This window comes from Tauraco erythrolophus, chromosome 3 (genome assembly GCF_009769465.1).
Source record: "Tauraco erythrolophus isolate bTauEry1 chromosome 3, bTauEry1.pri, whole genome shotgun sequence".
Taxonomy (NCBI): Eukaryota; Metazoa; Chordata; class Aves; order Musophagiformes; family Musophagidae; genus Tauraco; species Tauraco erythrolophus.
The window spans coordinates 30,689,061-30,710,568 of NC_141467.1; the positions used below are offsets into that span (position 1 = coordinate 30,689,061).

At 37.6% G+C, this 21,508-nt stretch overlaps 1 protein-coding gene across 1 annotated transcript in view; it reads right to left on the reverse strand.

Moving 5' to 3' along the window:
- The window catches only part of GALNT1 (polypeptide N-acetylgalactosaminyltransferase 1), a 67,666-nt gene that overhangs the window by 25,809 nt on the left and 20,349 nt on the right, over nucleotides 1–21,508 (reverse strand). The window contains exons 3-4 of the mRNA XM_009982358.2: nucleotides 16,079–16,253; nucleotides 38–204 (exon numbers count right to left, since the gene is read on the reverse strand). Of these exons, the coding sequence (XP_009980660.2) occupies nucleotides 38–204; nucleotides 16,079–16,253 (342 nt within the window). The remainder of the gene's footprint in view (nucleotides 1–37; nucleotides 205–16,078; nucleotides 16,254–21,508) is intronic.

Consider the following 21,508-nt stretch of genomic DNA (forward strand, 5'->3'; position numbering starts at 1 on the left):
TAAGAGCAGCAAGCTAAGGCATCGATGTTATCATTACCTCTTTCACTGGCGTCATCGACAAGGACAATTTCTTCCAGCATGTGTCGTGGTGACCGGTTTATCACACTATGAACAGTTCGCAGGAGGGTGCTCCAAGCCTCATTGTGAAAAACAATGACAACGCTTGTCGTGGGAAGGTTGTCTGCATACACCTTCGTTTTACACCTATAAACAGATATAGGGCATATATTTGTAAAGGTCAAGCCTTCAGTTAGAACTGCAATTCTGAGGTTTATTTCTTTGTATCGATACTAATATTCATGATATATCAATTGTATGCAAAGTATGATAAAGGAGCAAACGGTGCATAGATTTATATTTTTACCTAAAAACCACCTTGACTTTTATGTCTACATCTATGTATTCCATCCTACTGCTAAAAAAGGAGAACCTCAATTCAATAACCAATTCTAGAAATGAAAGAGTCATCCACACTGCTAGCACACAGAGATGATAACAGATTATTTATTTCCACTACCCCTGTTTTGTGAAGAGTAGCATGCCCAGATACAATAGTCCAAGTCCCTAATTTAGGCCTGCATTCTCTCAGAGGGCAAGAGGGAAAGAATTCTGGACACAGTTGATGTTTGGAAAAATCCAAGACTACATGCACACTACCTATAATACTGGTGAATTAAGTATATTTCATAATTCAATGTGTTTACACTACACAAAGAGGGTTTTTTCTCTTCATTGTATACAATGTTGGAAGTGCTATAATGGTTCTTAAATTAAAAGAGAATTATATTCACATTCCAAAGTTAGCATGGAAGATCATAGCTTTAGCTCTCCTAACAGCATATACAGGATATTTATGCAAAATATGGCATCCACTCCAAGTAACCCCACATGCAGCCAACATTTCACACTTCACAATACTGTTTTAAAACTAGTGATATTTTCAATATCTCCTAGAAAAATCAATTCACTGTACATAAAACGCTCTTACAATTCTGAAAATACAATTCTGCTCTAAAAAATAACCAAGCAAATTTTAAATGTTCTCTGCACAGACCTGTTCCTCCTGCACATTCAAAATCACACGCAGAAACTTCTATAAAGATTTGATGGTACTATGTCCTTTAAGAATCAAAGCTAGAGAGCTACATGCAGGTCTCAAACACAAAGAAAATACTGAAGCAGAAAAAGAAACATATTCAATGGAGCTTCATTTCAACAAAAAAAAAAAGCTTTTCTTAGATCTCGAAATTATTGAGTCAATTCGCTGTAACGTAACCTGATCTAAATGCTATTAAAATATGTGAATAGGTATTTATGACTATGACCTTAACAGCCGTTCTGTCTGAGGGCTTGAGAAGTATGTAGTGCATATCCTCTACCCTAAACACCTAAGAACAATACTGAAGGAACAGCCTGCCAATACAGGATCATGGTGTCAGCATCTACCCCCGCCCTTCCCTTTGGAAAAAACAGTGACATCAGGAACATCAGCCAAAACTGGGTTCCCAACATAAATATTTTGTTTGCTGGATAACTTGGTTAGCCAGAGCTCTCCTAAGTGAGAGCAGCTCTCACAGAACATAAGCATTTCAGCTCTGAGGTGGTGACAAAAGCCCAATATGCATCGAGATCCCAGAAAAGATCAGTAAGTCCAGGTACAATTCAAGAAATATCTGGAAGAGCTTCTGTGGAATCAGGTTTCACTTCTGAGAACTGAAGCAGCAGAATCAGGCACTATCCCTCTTCAATATTATACTGACTTATTACACAATTATGGCCAAATTTAATTGCTTACCACACTGAAGTGAACATCATAAAATCTTTAGGGAAAGGAGTCATATACCCCTATGTTTTCTGATTTAATTCACGTATAAAAAAACTTGCAAAGCATGACAATTGATAAAGTTATTTCTGTGGTATTACTTGAAAAATAAAACAGCTTTTCACAAAAGTGCTATGAATTTCAGATGGAAAATTCAATCATAAGCCAAATAATTTTTCCCCCATGTTTGTCACTTGTTCAGCCTATTTTGCTATTTTAAATCCACATTCTCAGTGTTTCATTCCTTCTGCTGCACTGCTCCTTAGACCAGAAAATAAGTGTCTGATTGTAGACCTTCAGATACAGTTGTAATACAAATCCACTCATCATTCCTCTACTTTTTGGTAGATATTTGTAAAAAAGTTGAGAAGACTGTTAGCAGTTCTCTGTAAAAAGCAGTAACGATGTGTCATTCACCAGGAATATTTTGCTGGGGTGGCCACAGGATCTACTATCTTAATACGAAACCTCTCATCTCTAGCCTTTGCCTTTTTTTTATGATTTTACAGAATACTTTATTTTACTGAGCTCAAATCAATGAATTGGTATAATAAAAGCCAGCCAAGTGATCAGTGACTACCATGTTTATAAACCGTTGCACTGTCTGAAAAATAAATACATCAATACATCTAAGAAACATCTTTGAAGGGGAACTTTTTAGCATTAGGAGGAAGGCATACAGAAATTTTTGGGGACACACTTCCCCCAAGAGGAATTCCCACTGCCCTGTCCTGCAGTAGGTAAACATCCTCCTTTCTGTAATGAGACTTGCCTATTCTCATCCCCAGAGACCAACCCTTTTCTGGGGTAAAAACTGAAGAGCAATCTAGACCGGCTGTCATGCGTAACACAAGGGTGTTTCATAACAAAACTGGCTTGCAAATTTTTGAATGCTATTCTTAATAAACTGTTTGGTGTGAAATTATTCCAGAAAGTCATTGATCCGAGCAGGATAAAGGAAAGAATAAATGGTATGATATCTGCTTTTAATACTCGTTTCAGGTGTCTTTTAGCTATATTTGTACAAATTTTTGTGAATACATATAAATAAAAAACACTGTCTTAAATTTTGACAACACTGACATATACTCCTTCTCCCCTAGGAACATATTGCCGCAGAACATAAGACAAATAAATAGAATAGTTGACACCTGTGATTAGACCATTAGCCTTCTATGAAAGCCTCATGTTTTACCCTTACTAACGAACATTTAAATTAAGAATCCCTTTTGTCTTTTGTTTGAAAACAAATTACCCAATAAAGGCATTACTATGAATTTAAAATAAAGCATCAGTTTCAACCAACAGTTATGCAACATTAGTAGCAGAACATAACCATGAGAGGTATGACACATAGGGTATGAATTAAGAACAATTTGAATTTTAATTCACTACTAATACATTATGTTCCTTTTGTTGTATCATGCCTCACACAGTTTTAAAATTGAGTGCATAATATTAGGAAGGCATACAACCTCCAGTAATTTAATGAAGACTCCAAACAGCAGCCAAGAATGTCTGCTTCACACGGGATGCATCATCCTTTCCTTAATCTATGGCATACATCATGCAAACTCTTGGCTAACGTGACTCCACATATTATTTGGATTGTGGAATCCCCCCAGAACTGTCAGACTTTTAAAACATAAACAGACTTACTGCTGTATTACCTAAAGTCACTGAAAAAGAATAGGCTAGTTTGTTAATATATGATCAAGACAAAAAGCCTCATTAGTCTACATTTCTTGATGTACTCATTCCAATGCTCAAAATAGTAACGTTCTTCCTTTTCTAGCAAGTCTCCCTCTCATGGACTGAAATCCCCACCTTCAGCTGCATTAGCCTTGTATTCTTCCCCAATATTCCATTTCTTACTTTCAAGTAATTAGGAAATAAAATTAGTTATCCAAGATCTTCAATGCCCCATCAAAATCAGGTGTGGGGAAAAAAAAATAAGTTTACAAGCTATACTTCTAAAAGCTGTTTTACAAAGGAGCTATAGGACTATAAAGACATTACTCTGCTCTGACCTCTAAAATGCTCATACACGTTCTTCATAGAATTTCACCTTTCTGCACTTTTGCATCACATACTCAGAATACTTTGGCCTGGTCCATTATAACTACATGGTTATTCCTAAGCCCATGTCCCCAAGAGTTTGGGCAGTGTAACAGGTCCAAACCCTTCATAATTTTAATTTAAGTTTAATGGACTAAGAACATAGGAAGGAAGACAGATCCCAGCATATATGTGTATAACATTGCTAAGGAACAGTAACAGAAAAATAAATACTACTAGTCAGAGACAACACCCTGCAGCCTGATTTCAAAGTTTTAAATCCATTACAAAAGTTCTTAAAACAGAAGTCCACAACCATAGAATCATAGAATGGTTTAGGTTGGAAGGGACCTTAAAGATAAATCAGTTTCAACCCCCCTGTTGACAGGGCAGGGACACCTGTCACTACATCAGGTTGCTCAAAGCCTCATCCAACCTGGCCTTGAACACCTCCAGGGATGGGGCAGCCACAACTTCTCTGGGCAACTTGTTTCGGTGCCTCACCACCCTCAGAGGGAAGAATTTCTTCTTTAGATCTAACCAAAATTTACCCTCTGTCAGTTTAAAACCATTGCCCCTTGTCCTATCACCACATGCCCTTCTAAAACTCTTTGAGTGAGAACATTCAGCCAATTCCTTATCTACCAAGTGGTCCATCCATCAAATCCATGTCTCTCCACAACAAGGATGTTGTGTGGGACAGTGTCAAGTGGTTTGGACAAGTCCAGGTAGATGACATCAGTTGCTCTTCCCTTATCCACCAATGTTGTAACCCCATAGTAGAAGGCCACCAGATTAGTCAGGCAGGATTTGCCCTTAGTGAAGCCATGTTGGCTGTCACCAATCATCTCCTTTTTTCCCCATGTGCCTTAGCATCGTTTCCAGAAGGAACTGTTCCATGATCTTGCCAGACACAGAGGTGAGACTGACTGGCCTGTAGTTCCCTGGGTCTTCCTTTTTTCCCTTTTTAAAGATGGAGGCTATGTTTCCCCTTTTCCAGTTGGCGGGAACTTGACCAGACTGCCACAACTTCTCAAATATGATGGATAGCGGCTTAGCAACTTCATCTGCCAGATCCCTCAGGACCTGCAGATGCACCTCATCAGGTCCCATGGACTTGTGCACTTTCAGATTCCTTAGATGGTCTCAAACCTGATCTTCTCCTACAGTGGGAGAAGTTCCTCATTCTCCCAGTCCCTGCCTTTGCCTTCTGTGACTTGGGCTGTGCAGCTGGAGCTCTTGCCAGTAAAGACTGAGGCAGAAGTCATGGAGTACCTCAGACTTCTCCATATCACAGGTAGCCAGGACCCCTGTTTCCTTCCGGAGAGGGTCCATGTTTTCCCTAGTTCTCCTTTTATCACCCACATATCAAGAGAAGCTTTTCTTGTTGCCCTTGATCTTCCTGGCCAGATTTAACTCTATCAGGGCTTTAGCTTTCCTAACCTGATCCCTTGTTGCTCAGACAATTTCTCTGTATTCCTTCCAGGCTACATTTCCTTGCTCCCATCCTCTGTAGGCTTCTTCTTTTGTGTTTGAGGTGGTCCAGGAGCTCCTTGTTCATCCATGCAGGCCTCCTGGTGTTTTTGCCTGACTTCCTCTTTGTTGGAAGCTTGGAGGAGGTGATCCTTGAATATTAGCCAGCTTTCTTGGGCCCTTTTTCCCTCCAGGGCTTTATCCCATAGTATTCTACCAGGCAGATCGCTGAAGAAGCCAAAGTCTGCTCTTCTGAAGTCTAAGGAAGTGAGCTTGCTGTGCTCCCTGCTTGCTGCCCTAAGGATCTTGAACTCCACCATTTCATGGTCACTACAGTCAAGGCTGCCCTTGAGCTTCACATTCCCCATTAACTCCTCCTTGTTGGTGAGAACAAGGCCCAGCATAGCACCTCTCCTCATTGGTTCCTCTATCACTTGGAGAAGGAATGTAATCATCAACGCATTCCAGGAACCTCCTGAATTGCTTCTGCCCTGCTGTGATGTCCCTCCAACAGGCATCGGGGTGGTTGAAGTCCCCCATGAGGACCAGGGCTCGTGAAAGTGAGGCTGCTCCTGTCTAGAGCATGCCTCACCCACTCAGTCTTCCTGGTCAGGTGGCCTGTAACAGACTCCCACTATAACATCATCTGTCCCTGCCCTCCCTTTAACCCTGACTCATAAGCTCTTGGTCAGCTCCTTATCCATCCACAGGCAGAGCTTCATGCACTCCCAGCTAGTCACTGACAGAGGGCAATACCTCCCTCCTCGTCTCCCCTGCTTGTCCTTCCTAAAGAGCCTGTATCCTTTCATTCCAACACTCCAGTCATAGGATTCATCTCACCACATCTCCATGATGCCAATAAGATCCCAGCCCCGCCGGCGCGCACACATCTCTAACTCCTCTTGTTTATTCCTCATGTCACATGCATTTGCATGGAGGCATTTAAGTCGGGCCTCCGATGAAGCCGACTTGCCGGCTGGAGTGGCTGGGATTCCTTTCTGCTGGTCTTCAGGTGCTCTCATCTTATCTTGATCAAGCATATTATCCCTAGATTTGAAGGGGGAAGGGGATATGCAAACACACGTAGCATCTATGAGTTGTGTTATGCTTCTCCTTTATCACGACTGTTTGTGAAGGTGCTAATTGAATCTTACATAGAAGATGCATGTTTTAGATTAGGAGATGTTCAGAAAAAAAATATCAGAATTTTTTTCAGTGGATTATGTATAGCTACTTGAAAACTACCTGATGCTACTTCAAATGCACCTGAAGAGCCTCTGAATAAACTGCTTTCCTCTTTTCTCTTTCAGGCCAGGGTACAAATAGTCCACATGAGACACTACAAAAATAACCAGAAGAGACATCAAGTATGGCAATTCTGTCCAAATAAAATTAAGCCATTAAATCTCAGAGTTTAATTGCTGCTTCAGCACAATCTTGCAAGGAAAGACAACAATTCTTTTTGCACTTCCTACCACACAAATATATACTCTCAACTCTCCTCCACAACTCGCAGAACTGGAAGCCTCTCTCTTCTCTTATGCCAGTGAAGGAATCAGAAAAATATACTTCACCATTGCAGGGACAGAAGAAATCTACCAGGTGATTTTATGCTATCCTTCATTTGAATTTCTCAAAAGGAGAAATTCTTCTGATACCTATCTGCTCTGCTCAGTGCTCAACTCAGAGATCACTCTTGAGGCTTAACCACTCTAACCACTGGCACCTGAGACACAGAGATGTCAAGAACTCTTCAAGGAGATGTCAAGGACACCATCCTTCATTATCCTAATGACACCTCTTTCACTTTACTGTTGGGACTTTCACAAAAACTTCAGATATTACCTTAAAAAAATGCAACTGTGCAGCCATCTTATTACAGAATAGCACTCGGCATTTTATCAATACTATGAAATTATATTCAGGGATCAATTTACTTAGAAATTATTCCTAAAACCCAAGATTGAGTGCTACATGGTTAATACTGTCGTATCTTGAAAGATAAACATTTACAATGTTGGCAGTGGTCTGTTTGCACAGCTTTCAAAGTCATGGTGAATCATTTCTGAAAGTAATGTAATAAAACAGGATTTAATATCCGAATAGCTCTTAAATACTTCTGTTTCATAGGTTAAAGAATCACACCCCCCAAAAAAGCTACCAACAGGGTAGAGGTCAATTATACACTGCCATAATGTTTATGCAGTGAGACATAATAAGGAAAACCTCATTCACTAAGGCAAAACATGAACAAAATTTTAGGTCATTTTCTGGAAAGATGATGTTATAGTTATATTCTGCATTAGAAATAAACACTAAATTTCTAAATACTACAAGGCAGATCTGATGTTGCCAACAGGTTATTCTCCACAGAGGAGCAACGAGAGGACAAGTAACATCAAAACTGTTGTGTTTGGGTTTTTTTTTAAAATATGAAATTTTCAAAATGAGGCCACTCATACTTCCCTAATCACAAAAATATCAGTTTTATTCCTAGATTCCACCAGTCTTTCATAGGAACAAGGTATGACCAATAATTTACAGTAGCTCAAAAACATTAACAGCAGTAAAACATGCATGCAATCCTTGTTTTCTAGCCCAGAGCATACAACCCAGAGCACTCTGAAAAAGGACAGAGATGGAACGCAAGCAAAAGCATCCCTTCTGCACTAAGCAGCTCAACTGGGAAATCCCAGAAGAGCTCAGCCGAGAGCTTGTATGTGCAGTATGATAATGCAGTGCCAATGCATTTTTGAAAGCTGTATTAGCAACAGATTGGGGCAGGGAGGGAAACATATTTAGTCATCTTACAAATTTAGTACAATCTTTTATCTTGCATGCTACAAACAACAGTTATAACTAAAAGCTGCAGTTATAAATAAACTGCATCCCAGATCTTAAAATCGATAAAGGAATAATCCAAGTCTTGCTGAAAATCAAGATAGAGCTGAAGTTTTGAGGAAATGCTACACAGCACAGCCTCTATAATAAATCTGTTTAATATTACTGATACAGTACAAACAGCATATTCTTCAGTATTAAAACATACTGAGTCTCTGGGAAGCAAGCATCAGTATTCTTAGACTTGAAAATACACATTTATTTTCTATTGAGGTTACCAAAGTTAATGCCAGATCGATAGAGAAGAAATCAGAAAATCCGAACTCATCTCATGAAACTTCAGGCTTTAATTACTGATATCTGATGAATATCGGTGCAGTGCCATAAAACGTCAGTACTCCATCGTTCACCTGTCCATTTGCCATAAGTTATAGCCTGCAATAAAGTTAATGTAACAAAGCTGAGGTACAGCTATGCGCAATGCAAAAACTCCTCTACTCAAATCACGGATGAAAACAGTTTTGAAATAAGACCAAGAGTCACCCTGAAGTTGCTGAGGCTGACCTACATTTCCATCAGAGGATAACGCCCTGTAGCAGAGGTGGCAGAGAAATTGTCAAAACACTACAGCAAGAACCACTGGCACTCAAGTCAAGACCCATGTTTCTGGTAAACACTGATTTAGTCTTTCCTGGATATGAGCAGCAGATTCGTGATATTATTATGAACAAGGGTGCTACTAAATCTGCTTCCAACAAATTTTAAGAATACCTGAAGCTCTCAAGCTGAAGACAATCGAGCCGGATAAAGATTAATTTTCACACAGAAACAACACAGCTAAAAGCAATAACTTCGAGAAAGATGGAATCACTGACTTGTTAACATGCCAAACCACTTTTCACTACACAGACTTTGCATACAACCACAGTTTTAACTGTGGCTACACAAAGAGAAAGAGCACTGCACATAAGCTTGCAACAAAACTTCATGCTACCCCTGAAGCTGCTTCTTCCAATGAAATCAGAACAATTTCGTTTAGAAAGAGGTCTTAATTTCTATAATCTGTATCACAATTCCAATTAATCTTTCTGAACGGGTGACCTGAATGCAGGCAAATCCCTTATTCTTGTTTAAACATTTCTGTCCAGCCTGCTTAATGTCTGCCTTCAATAGTATTACGTAATTTACCTGACATCAAGAGTATGAAATTTTCCTTTCTTCTGATCTCAAAGATTTGGATATAAGAAAGGTCGCATTATCTCATGAGTCAAGTAGAAATCTTCTTTAGACCCTGGAAACAAAATCCAAAATGGTCCTTAAAACCATTGTGGTTACAGAATTCAAGCAGAATTTCACAAAAATAAATAGCTGCAATTGATAATTTTCCTTATCCTGAAAGTGACCACAGGAAAGCATCTCTTGACAGAAGCAAAACCAACTCTGTCCTCAAAGACTGAAATTGAACCTGAAGTTCTCTAGACAAATTATTTTCCATACTTGACCTATCAATTTGAATAAAACTCAGGATATGGCTGCTCATCCAAAATGGAAGACACTCATGACTAAGAACAAGATTGCCAAAGTTGTGTGTGTCTCCATATATACATATATAAATATGTATGCATACATACATGTGCATATGTATGCCTGTATATAAAAACCCCAGTTTTCAGGAAGCAAGCTGATTTTCAAAGTGACTGGTTTTTTCCCCCCTCTCTTAACTTGCTCTAGGAAAAAAGATTTATTGGTAATTTCTTCCAGCTAACTCATTAAGTCAACATGAACAAGAACATTTCCAAAGTTGATTTTATAGTGGGCCAGTAGCAAGCTATATGCACCACAAAAGTCAGATGAAAAAGATATTCCTGCTTGAAAGAATTGTGAACTCTGAAAGCCTCACAGTCTTTCAGACTTCCAGTGTGACATTGCTGGAAGTTACGTTGCTGGCCATCAGGTCAGAAGATTTCCTTTACAGATGCCAGGTTAATTAACAGCCTGGATTTCTAGCTTGTAACAAAATGTTGAATAAACTTCTGAAGTCTTCCACCACCTATGCTGACATCTTTGCTCTTTTTTATTACGTTTTACATCACTACGACCTGAGCTAAATGAATACCATAAGTTCACAAAGCACATCACAATTTATAGAGCTATTTAAATCCCCATGACCTCATGGGGATTTTAATACACGCTTTCTGTAAGAAAGCTTCTGCCCCCCTCTCCGCGTTCCACCTAATGTGGTGCAACTGTGGGCTGCTGCCAAAAGCAATAACCCCACTTTTCACCATTACAGTTTTGTCCCATCCCCTTCTTTGCACCAGGTCTGGTAATCATACAGCTGCTGAGTGTGTTGCTTCAGTTTGCTGATTCAACAAAATATACTTTTCCCCCTCTTTTTAGTGTGCAATCCTCCATCCAGTTAGTGAACGTCAATCATCAGATCAGTATCAACAGAAGCAATGAGAAGACTTCTTTTGGCTGCAGTCCACATTTACAACAGATTATATGTAGTATCAAACTACCCTCTTGGCTCTTCTCCTGAATTAAAATAATTAAAAGAAAAGACAGAACATCTTAACAAGCCTCACACAGAAACAAATATTTTAATTGCTGCCATTTAAAAAAAGCATAAAATGTCACATATTTGTGTTCCAAGAGCATATTCTTGCATGTGTGCCTTTACTAATTTTACCATGAATAGTTTTCATGGTATTTTCCTCACACAAGGACTGTGTAAACTTTACGAATGTGTCATATTATGATTCAACTGTAGTATCTTAAAGCATACAGCAAATCAATTTGTTTCAAGAAGTTAAAAATCCAAAATCCAGTGTATTCTGACATGTACATTTCAGGCTTTAAATCAACAATACATGTTTAAAGTACACATATGAAAACCAGATTGCAGTCCCATAACTGAAAACCATTATACTGTATCATATAATTAACAGTGCCTAATCTAAAGCCTAAATTCTAAATATGGTTATTTCTGAGCAAAGACATGACAGAATTAGTGATATGAAGGACTTAGAAAGGAGCCCAGCATAATTGCTATAAACTCCACAACGTTTATGTAAGTTAGACTCAGAAGAATGGCTTTTAACTCCAGGAAAAAAAATTAACTACTTCCTCCCAATTGTGAAAGTAAGCTTGGCAGTAGGAACTGAGCAGGTTAGTTTGATTCAGTAGAAAAGCTTTCAGTAATAACTTAAACTGACTATATGACTGTACTAGTTAAACACTAAGGTCTTAGAGACCCGCATCTTATTTTCCTACTAAGTGACTGAAGTCATAGTTCATATGAATCTAGACCCAGTTCACTCCAATATGTAGGACCATCTGGCTAAAAACTCTGATTATACTCTAGCGCTATCCATACCACTCAAAACCCAACATACCTACTTCCTGAATACAGACAATTTGAGAAAAGGACAGTTAAAAGATCCCAAATGTTATGCAGAACTAACTGAGGTATAATAAGATGTCCAAGACCCTTAACTCTGGCAAAATTATACCAACTAGGGAAAAAAAATGATAAGGAAGATCTTTTATGTCATATTCTACAGAACCTGCAGCCTTGGAGAAAGGGTGGCTAAGGTGTCCCAAAGCTACTCACACTCCTCCTTGCTGCAGGTCTGCTTGGGGAAGCCCATCACTTTTCCAAGAAATCTCAACCTGCAAGATATGACACCCTCCTAGAACTACATTTTAAGCTCCAGTGGGCACCAGAGCTTACACGAATGTCATCATTCTGTCCCAGCTATGCCTCCATCCTTTCCAGCCTTGACCACTTGTACCTGGAAAAGAGTGTTTTAAGATGCTCTTTTCTAGCACAAAAAAAAAAGTCAAAATTGGGTTTAAACTTTCATACCAGCGAGCCAAATGTGTCCTTAAATGTTTTATATATTCCATAAATTATTAAATAATGACTACAACCTGGAAAGCTCAGCCTTGGAACACAATACTCATTCTTCATTTTACAAAGCAGCTCCCAAGTCACCTCAAACAGCATTGAGAGCAAAACCAAGTCATATGACACACACACAAATTTCATGCATTTAACCACACCACTTTCCAGCCTGAATACCGGTCGAAGACACACAGGCACAGATGAACACCTATTTTAATCATTGACACCTATTTTAGTCATTGACACCTATTTTAGTCATTGCCTCCCTCATCTTCAGCAAAACAAGGCAAGACTCTAGTGTTCCTAATCACCCATCATCTACTCTGCTGTCATGTCAAGCCCACAGCTGCATATTTTCCTGGCAACTGTGAATCAACTCCCACTTTGATGACTGATTCACAGACCAGAATAAGACGTGCTTACAAGAACTATTCTATTAACAACTTAAAACCAATCTGCTATCTCCAGCTGCTTGGTCCCCTGCAACAACATCCCTCCAGAGGTCATGGCACTGTCAGTTATATTAGTTACACTAACATGCCCCAGATCCAGATTTGAGGAAGCATCCAGCCTAAAAAAATTACTTCTAGTTTAGTTTTTTTCTATGAGGCAAATAATTTAGTTGGGATAATGAGAAGAGTTAAGTAGAACAATGTTCCCGCTTACAGACACAAAATGACTAGCAATTCAGGCATATGTCAATGATTTTAAAGGCAACTATGTGCCTTGGTAATTTTGTGCCAAATAATAAAAAGAAATATAAACCTGTTAATACAACCAGGGCACAGATCAACAGAACACAGATTTCAACTTCTGTAGATGTCTCGTACTGAGGAGTTCCCTGAGCTGGAGAAGTGCCTAGAAGTTATTAAAACAGTTCACATTTTTGTTCCAGTAAGGAAATAAAATTTCTTGGCCAAAGCATAAACACGATGCCCAGAGCGGGTCATCTATAGAGATTAACCTACGAGCACTCAGAGGCAGAAGTGCGAGACAGAAGACATAACCCATGAACGTACTCGCTGCCTCGAGGACTGAGCAAGTACCCAAATGTGCTTGCCTTCGCATAGATGACAGAGGTTTGGCAAGAGCTAGAAATGAATGTGAAGGATAATGCAGACTACTTCAAATGATGCTCTCCAGTTGATAGGTTATGCCATCCTTATTAAATCCGTGTGGCAAATTGGTCCTGGCACACCTAGTTCCACCAGCTTTTCAGTGATTAACCATTAGGTAAAATTTTTACAGACTTCTATATTTCAGAAGAACTGACATGCCAGAGCATTATAGGACTTGAAATAGTCACGTCTTCCCACCACACCACATTAAAGGAAGCAACCCACAAAACCTGTGAAGAAAATAATTACATGGTTGAACAGCTAAGTGTGCCTTTGAATATATCCTGCTTTTTCAAAACCTTGATTGAAAGTGCTACTGGCAGCTGTGCTGCAAGCACATAAATGTGGTAAGGAATGATTAGAAATTACCCATTCTCCTTCTCTCCAAACCATTTCCATATTAGCAGAGATGTAGATAGAGCAAGCTAAGCCAGAAGCAACTCCACTAACGCAACAGAAAGTGTTTCTGACCATGTGAGCGTTTTGACTAATCAGATAAATACTTTTATAAGACATACAACACCAGAGCATATTTATAGTTTCCACAATTCTGAAAATGGTTACAGTGTTCTTGGAAAGCAATATTAATCCATACATACAGATTAAGATACCCTTGCATTTCAAACACAGTATTGTTCTCAAATTTGCTGGGGAAAACATTAACACACTCCCCAACTTCTTAATTAGCTTGATCTTATAGAGTACACACTGAAAAAGATGACAAAAGGAAGAGCTTTTAGGGGACCATTTTTCTCTGAAAATCTACTAAAAACACACAAAGCAAATAAATGTGAAAATTGTTGGCAGCAATTTAAAAAAAAAAAAAACAGAAAATTCAACTCTACCCTGAGACCTCACCTAAAATTTTATTCTAAGATTCCACTTTCACACATGTAGTATTGTGATACTATTTGCGTCCATACATATGGAAAAGGGAAGCAAACACAACATTACTAAACTTATAATGCATATCTGACTGCAAAACACAACAACTGCAGAGCATGGCCAAGCGCGAGACAAAATTCCTATAGCTCAACTTAATTTTAAAATTGTAATTTCATTTGTCTGCAAAAGCCTGAGTGACACTTAGGTAATATATTTTTAATAGCTTACAACAATTTCAATTTCTCTTTCTATTTTTGGTTAATTCAAAGTCTAGACCTCACAAAGCTTATGATTAAGTCAACTTTTAGATACGGAAATTTATTTTCTTATTTTTGTACTTACACTATAAAAATGATAGAATACATGCATGCAAGTTTTGCAATACAAATGCTGCTAAACAGATGATGATGTTTAGTTTCTTCCATACTTCCAGGGTCATTATGAAAAATTACTCATGTTTACCTTCCAAATAACCAACTGTTGTAACTATCATTTCCCCAAAGTTTTGTTAATTCCCTCTATTCATCTTTAAAAAAAAAAACAACATGCAGAAATCACCCCAAATTAGCATCCCAGCTTCGACAAGTCTCTCCAGGGAAATTCACAATATTTCTCACAGCTAAAACAAGTTGACAATGCTAACTACAAGTTTTTAACTGGTGAAAGTCACCACTTTACAGAGAGGCAATTTCTTATCCTATAGAGAGTGTGATAAAAGAGGTAGACAACTACATATGAATCTGCATGAACGTCAAGAGATCCCATTACCAAGTTACAACCATGATCAGAGCAGTAACATGAGAAAAAGATTAACCCGCCAAAACAACATCTGTTAGTTTTGAAAGAAAACTCTGCAAGTTCATGATTTGCATTCTTCCACTATACTGAGAAACAGGCAAGTAGCAACAATAAAATCTGAATAATAATATATCTGAAAATCAATTGAAAAGTTACATTAATTCAAACTTATGAAATCGCATTTTGAAAAACATATGGCTCAATTATTAAGAACATCAGCCATTCCAGGAACTCACACACTACATAAAATCACATTGATTACAGTAGAAGAAGGTACCTACAAACATGTCCTTTATCACTTATTAAAAATGAAAAGCGGTCAGAGCTTCATCTCATTCTTCTAATATTAATCTTCTGAGGCAGGAAACGAAAACAAATTAACCCAGCAGCTAGGCCTTGTGTATACAGAGGCAGCAGTAGAGCTTGTAAAGGAATATCGAGTTTCTATAGCATCTGATTCTTGCAAGAGAATGCAGATAATTGATTGGGAAAATCTTGTTTCATGAGCTCTATTTAACTTGAGAGTCCCTTTCATGAACAAGAGGGGTTGGAGGTGAGGGGGAAGTCATCAGCTACCCTGCCAGAGTAGCCCCAGAAGAGTAAAGCAATTTTAGTTTTATTTAAAACAAGGCTACAATTTTCTTTTTAATTACTTATGACTCAAATAGCTCTGAAAGGATCAATATTTCAGAGGCAAGATCAAAACCAAACCAGACGGATATTAGAAAACATTATAATGCAATCTAAATGAGGCTTTCCACATTTCACGAGGTAAGAAATTTTTTAAGTATTTCTTTCTCATCAGCAAATCTTTTCTATTTCATATAATGCAGAATTTTAGTCTGCCTCATTACACCAGTGCATGAATTTTTCAAATAAGTCATTTTTTCCTGAAATGCCAAGTCTTACGTTAATTTTGTTTTCCTTCAACCAAATTAATCTCTATTCCCCAAACAGTTTTCATACTTGTAATCAGATTCAAAGTTAAATAACACTGAAGAAAACTGGTTTCTGCTGTTCAATCTTATTTCACAAATAAGTACTATATATACAGGAAATCCTCCTACTTTTCACTTGAACGTTACTATCTTGGAGAATTGAACTCTTGTTTTGGATGACTCTTTGCACATTCTTCAAGTTGAGTACGTTTTTAATACAGCATAAAGCACTTACCCTTCTAACCTGACATCAGGTAAAGATCTGTTGAGTGCAATCATTTCACTTGCCATTAAATTAAATTGATTTATTTTAAACATTTCTTTCATTTTTTCTTGCTCCTCTTTCGGAATGACCACAGGCTTCCCCATCTCTCCAGGTCCTTCATGTGGTTTTTGTATGGGTTCTGGAACTAAGAATAAATGAAATGTTGGTAACTACTTTTATGCTTGTGTTTGTTTCTTTATACTTTATTTTACACTGTTGGAGTATCCCTGTTTAAAACAGAGTTCTGAACCCACCAGGTTTTGGAAATGAAAGCAAATCTTCATATTTGGAAGTTTAACACAAGTAGTTTAAGTGCTATTCTTAGACACCACAATTAATTTGGAAAAAAACCCCACAACAGTAAGGGTTTATATCTATCCATCATCATGTCCTAATTGACTTCACTGTTAAAGTTCTGGAACAACAGATATTATTTCAGAAAAAGTTGAATTTTCCTTTACAGGGATTTTAGTAAGGATTAAATTGTAACTTCACATTTATTTCCACATTTTTATTTTAACAGAATGCCAGTTGAGAAATAACTTCTCTTGGGTTTACTAGCATTATTTTTAGTCGATATAATTACATTTTGGAGTTTCATATTAGTACTCAAAACAGAAACAGTAACATTTGACCTGTTTAAACCAAAGAAATCTTAAATATCAAATATCTGATCAAATTGATGAGGGACAGAAGGAGGAGAAAAGGAATCCAGACTCTTGAATTATTTGGGTTTTTTTAAACAAAAGTGAAAAAACAAAACATTAAAAAACACTTTCAAACTGTTACATTTTCTTTACAAATATCCATTTACTTTCCTCCTGAACTGAAACGTTTTAAATGCTTGAATACTGAAATTAAAATATATCACTACTTTACAAATTCAGTACAAATTCTAATTAAAAAAAACCCAGTAATTTAAGAACTAAACAGAAGAACAGGAAGTATTTTAAAATTAAGGCACCAAAGCCCTCAGTAATAAGCGTGGCTTTAAATTATCTTTAATTTGCATCTAGGACAGCCCTGTGTAATTAAATTTATGCCAAGAGCAAATATTCACGTAAAGAATAATTTTTAATTTTTTTTTTTAAAGGCGAAGCCTTCCATCCTTGCTGAAACACTGAGACTTAAAATATATACTTACTAATAAGTGAACCATTTTGCTAGTTTGCATTTAGCGCTAATCGGTTGCAAGCACAATGTGTTTCATGTGAAACTTTCATTTTCAAGTACCTGAAGCAACCGCACTGGCTGCATTAACACAGTAACATTTAGCAGAGAAAATCCTCCCACGACAGAGGTGCTTTCTTTTTACCAAGACTTGACTGCAAGTTGAGCTGTGTAATACTAGAAGTTGCCAGCCGGTCACTCGTAAACTAAAAATCGATAGAATCAGTACGTCCAAGCAGATCCTGCGGAGACCGATTAACGCACTCGTTTTAACCATGGGCTAAAATGAGCAGGCAGTTTGCTTTGAATCTTTGCCTCCTAAGAAAGTACGGTTGAACCCACATCAAAACTTGCTAATTTGCAATTGTATAACCTTTTAAACTAGAATTTGTGCCTTTTGGGGAGTAATCAACATGTAATTGTAGTATACAATAAGGCTTATTTGGGCACAATTTTATATATTCAGCTTATTTTATTATGCAGGCTATCATAATTATTTTTATTAAGTGTATAGCAATTAGTATATAGGTTCACTTAGAAAATTATTAAACGTTCAACATACCTAAAATGATGAAACAAAAGCTATTAGAATATAATTATATGCTAAAAAAAACATTCACTGTTTTTTTCAGCATTCTCAAGAGTGAATGTCCTATCCCACCATATTTGCTATTTAGAAGAAAAAGTGATTTCCTATTTTATTTATACTTCCAGTCGTTTCTTAACTTTGACTAAACCAGTTAAACTGAATAGTTAAATTAACTGAAAATTCATCTTTCACATTTGCAGATCTTGCTGTTAGATGCTAATTTAGCTCAACAGTGAGTTGGATCCAAGTGTACAAATTCCATAAATTCCTCAGTTGGTTTTTTAAATTTCATTTCCAAATATATACTACTTGATTACACTTTTTTTCCTAAATAAAGTATTCCCTTCTCCGGCAGAAAAATCTAGCAACAGCTAACTAGATCCACAGATATTTTATGAAACTCACTAAACGCAAAGACTGGCAAACTTGGTGTGCAAGCACAGAGATGACTTTCCAACAAGAGTTAAAAATCTTCTCTCAGGTTTCTGCATTTACAGTAATCTGTTTTCCCGCAAAAGTGTGTAGTTTCCATATCAACACAAACCAACAATATTCTCCCAAAATGACTAATACACATTTTTAAAAATTCATACTGCAGTACTCTTTTGTTAGTTAACTATGAAAAAATATTTTCTTTGAAGGACTGTAGACATGTACTGATGAGATACTTCTAACAAACAGTAATTTAATTTACAGATACAAGTTTTGGAGCTAAATGAATGACTTAATCATCACCTGATCCAATGGGAAATCTAATAATGTTTTTCCAGACATTTTGCATTTGTATCAGTAAATCATTAGTTTCAAAGAGGACTTGGAGGACTTGATCTCTTCCAGATCTTTGTTAAAAGTCAGGAACTCTTTATGGACTATGGACTAAAAATTCCTTTTTACCAAGCAGTATGCCTGATGAAAAACAGACACTTCAAAAATCTAAGACCATCTCAAGCCAGAAAGAGGGATGGATTCTTCCCTGACATGCCTTTAGGGGCCACAACAATGGTAAACTGACAAAAACACCAAATCCAGTCACCTTTGGAGGAATCTTCACCATTAGAAAAAAAGCTGTTTTAACAGGTAAAAGTTCGGAGAAGTTGTGTCTCTTACACACACCTCAGCCTTAATAGAACAAGATTGATTTATGATAAACAGTTCTTATTTTCAGAAATTGAATCTCTATTGTATCTTGAACCTGCTCACTTTTCTTAGGAATTTTTTATGCAGATGAGAATATTCAGAACCAACTCACAACTTAGATATTCCATCTTTACTAGAGAGCTCAAAATTCAGAACACAAGGCCTTGATTGGCACTTGACAAAAATGACTGGTCCTAGTTTAACTTTGTCTTTGCCCCAAGAAAAGATTGTAAATAGCAAGTAGCTGAGATCACAAGACTATAGCAAAACCAATGCTAGGTCTGAAAGATTTTATTTTTTTTTAGCAGGGCTTCTAACCACTACATAACTGGAATTCCCCTTGAGGGTGGAAAAAAAAAAGGAAAAAAGAATAAGTTTGGAAGTTTATTTAGAAACCACATCAGGTGCCAAAGCTGGAAGTTCCTTTGCAGTCATACTTTTAAGAAGGACTCATTTGATCTTCATTTAAGTAAAGACCTCAGAGCTGGCATACCAGAGTCTTACAGAAATAAAACAGAGCTACCAAAAAAAAAAAAAATCTTTATTAGCAAAACCACAGTACTACCTGCTCTTTTTTGTTTACAGGAATAGCTCCTTTTTGCATTATTAGAGAATGGCTTGAACCCTTTAAGTCTAGAACTCGTTTGTTACACTTATCAGTAAATTCTATTCCAGACTGTGAAATCTAAATTGCAATGCTGAATCCCCATCTGGAAACAATAGTGCTCAACTAGATACCCTCTGAATTTCAGGTTTGGAAAAAGCTACTACATTACATGGATGATGCTTACTAAGGTTTAGTGATTTTTTTTTTTCCAACTCGTAACAACCTTTAGACTTACAGTAACAGCCTTCCATCATCAGCTATTACTCTTTCTGAGTTTGACTGATGAACCATCAGTAATTACAAAAAGGGAAACACCACCTAAAAGATGTGCCAACAGAAAACGAGCTGTGACAGTTTGGGCAAGGGGTGTACATCATCCAGGTCAGCTGAATAGCTCAGAATACCTAAGACAACCTCAGAGCAGAGCACTGGAGAGCTTCCACCTGACCTGCTTCCCCCTCTCTGGGGTGGTCATTGTGGGGAGAAGAAAGAGCAGCAGTATCAGCTAGGACAAGCATAGGCTCCCTCCCAGCTCCCAAGGGTGGGTGCTGCAATCAATACGGCTATGTGTTCTGATCCCACTTTCTCCCAGCCTACCTCCTGAAGCTATTACTGTCTTATTCCACCATGGTGGAGGGGGTTGGCAAAGGTTTATGCCTACTGCCAAATCACTTCACACAATTACAGTCACTAGATTCCAACTATCCCTCCACTGGTATGACTTTAGTTCCCCAGTCCTATACTACTCAGACACCATGCAGGCCCCCTTTTCCCAAACATCTCCACCCCAGCACTTTTACTCACAGCCTAGTAAGTGCCTGTCCCTTTTCCACTTCACCTGTTGTCCCCTCATCTCCACACTTGCATATTTTCAACTATCAGCCCTCATTAACCCACTCGTCTTACAGTTCCCCATAATCATGTACACCGATTTTTCAACTGATTCACATTCATATTCCTTCATTATTCCTTATTTTGGGCAATTTGTAAAATATAACAGCAGTATACATACAATCCAATATTAGACACATAAGCTGAAGCTCATGATTTAAGATGCTAATATCTTTTGCCATCAATACCAAGGAGAAAGATTTTTCCCAAAGGCAATTTAGATCCTGGCTCTAAGTCTCGTAACTGTCCAAAGTTATCCTCAAAATCCTTTGCTCTTGCTGAAATATCTAAAGACTTAGTTTTCCAACTAGGCAAGCACAGTCTAAAATAAGCTTACAAACTCTTCAGAAAAAGTTACTCATATGTTGAGTAGGTTCATTAAGTGTTGTGGAATTCTTCCACAAAATCAAAGATGAGCTACACACCAGAGTGACATGGACAACACTTATATAATTTAAGCTGAATCAAGAAAACTAAACCAGTTATGGAAATGAAGGGGGGGGTGAGAGAGTGAAAAAAGATTTTGATAAAAGCTTCTCAGACAAAATAGCCTCAATGCTATCTGAGGAAATTCTAGGCATTCTGAGTGAAAATAAATCGATTACAGACTTCAAATCAGTAAACTACTGGAACAAGAAGAATATTTAAGATCGGGCATACAACTAGGTTAAAAGGAAGTGTCGGTGTCAACTACAACCATGGTTTCTAGCAGACTTATTTCTGCACATACCTTACTACAAGTCAGTAGTACAATTTGTCTTAAAAACCAAGACAAATGTACAAAACTATATAAAAAGTTTTGGTTGGTTGGTTCGTTTGTTTACAAGCCAATAAGATATTAAAAACATATCAGGGATTTTAACACACACAGGTTAGGGAAAGGCCAGAACAAAGAGCGTACTCAAGTAAAGTAAAAACAATGCTGCACAGGGAAAGTCACAATGCTAATCTTGAAAACCTGCAGGTTCTCCCTCACCTGAAGGATCCTCCAATGACTTTGTGTTGT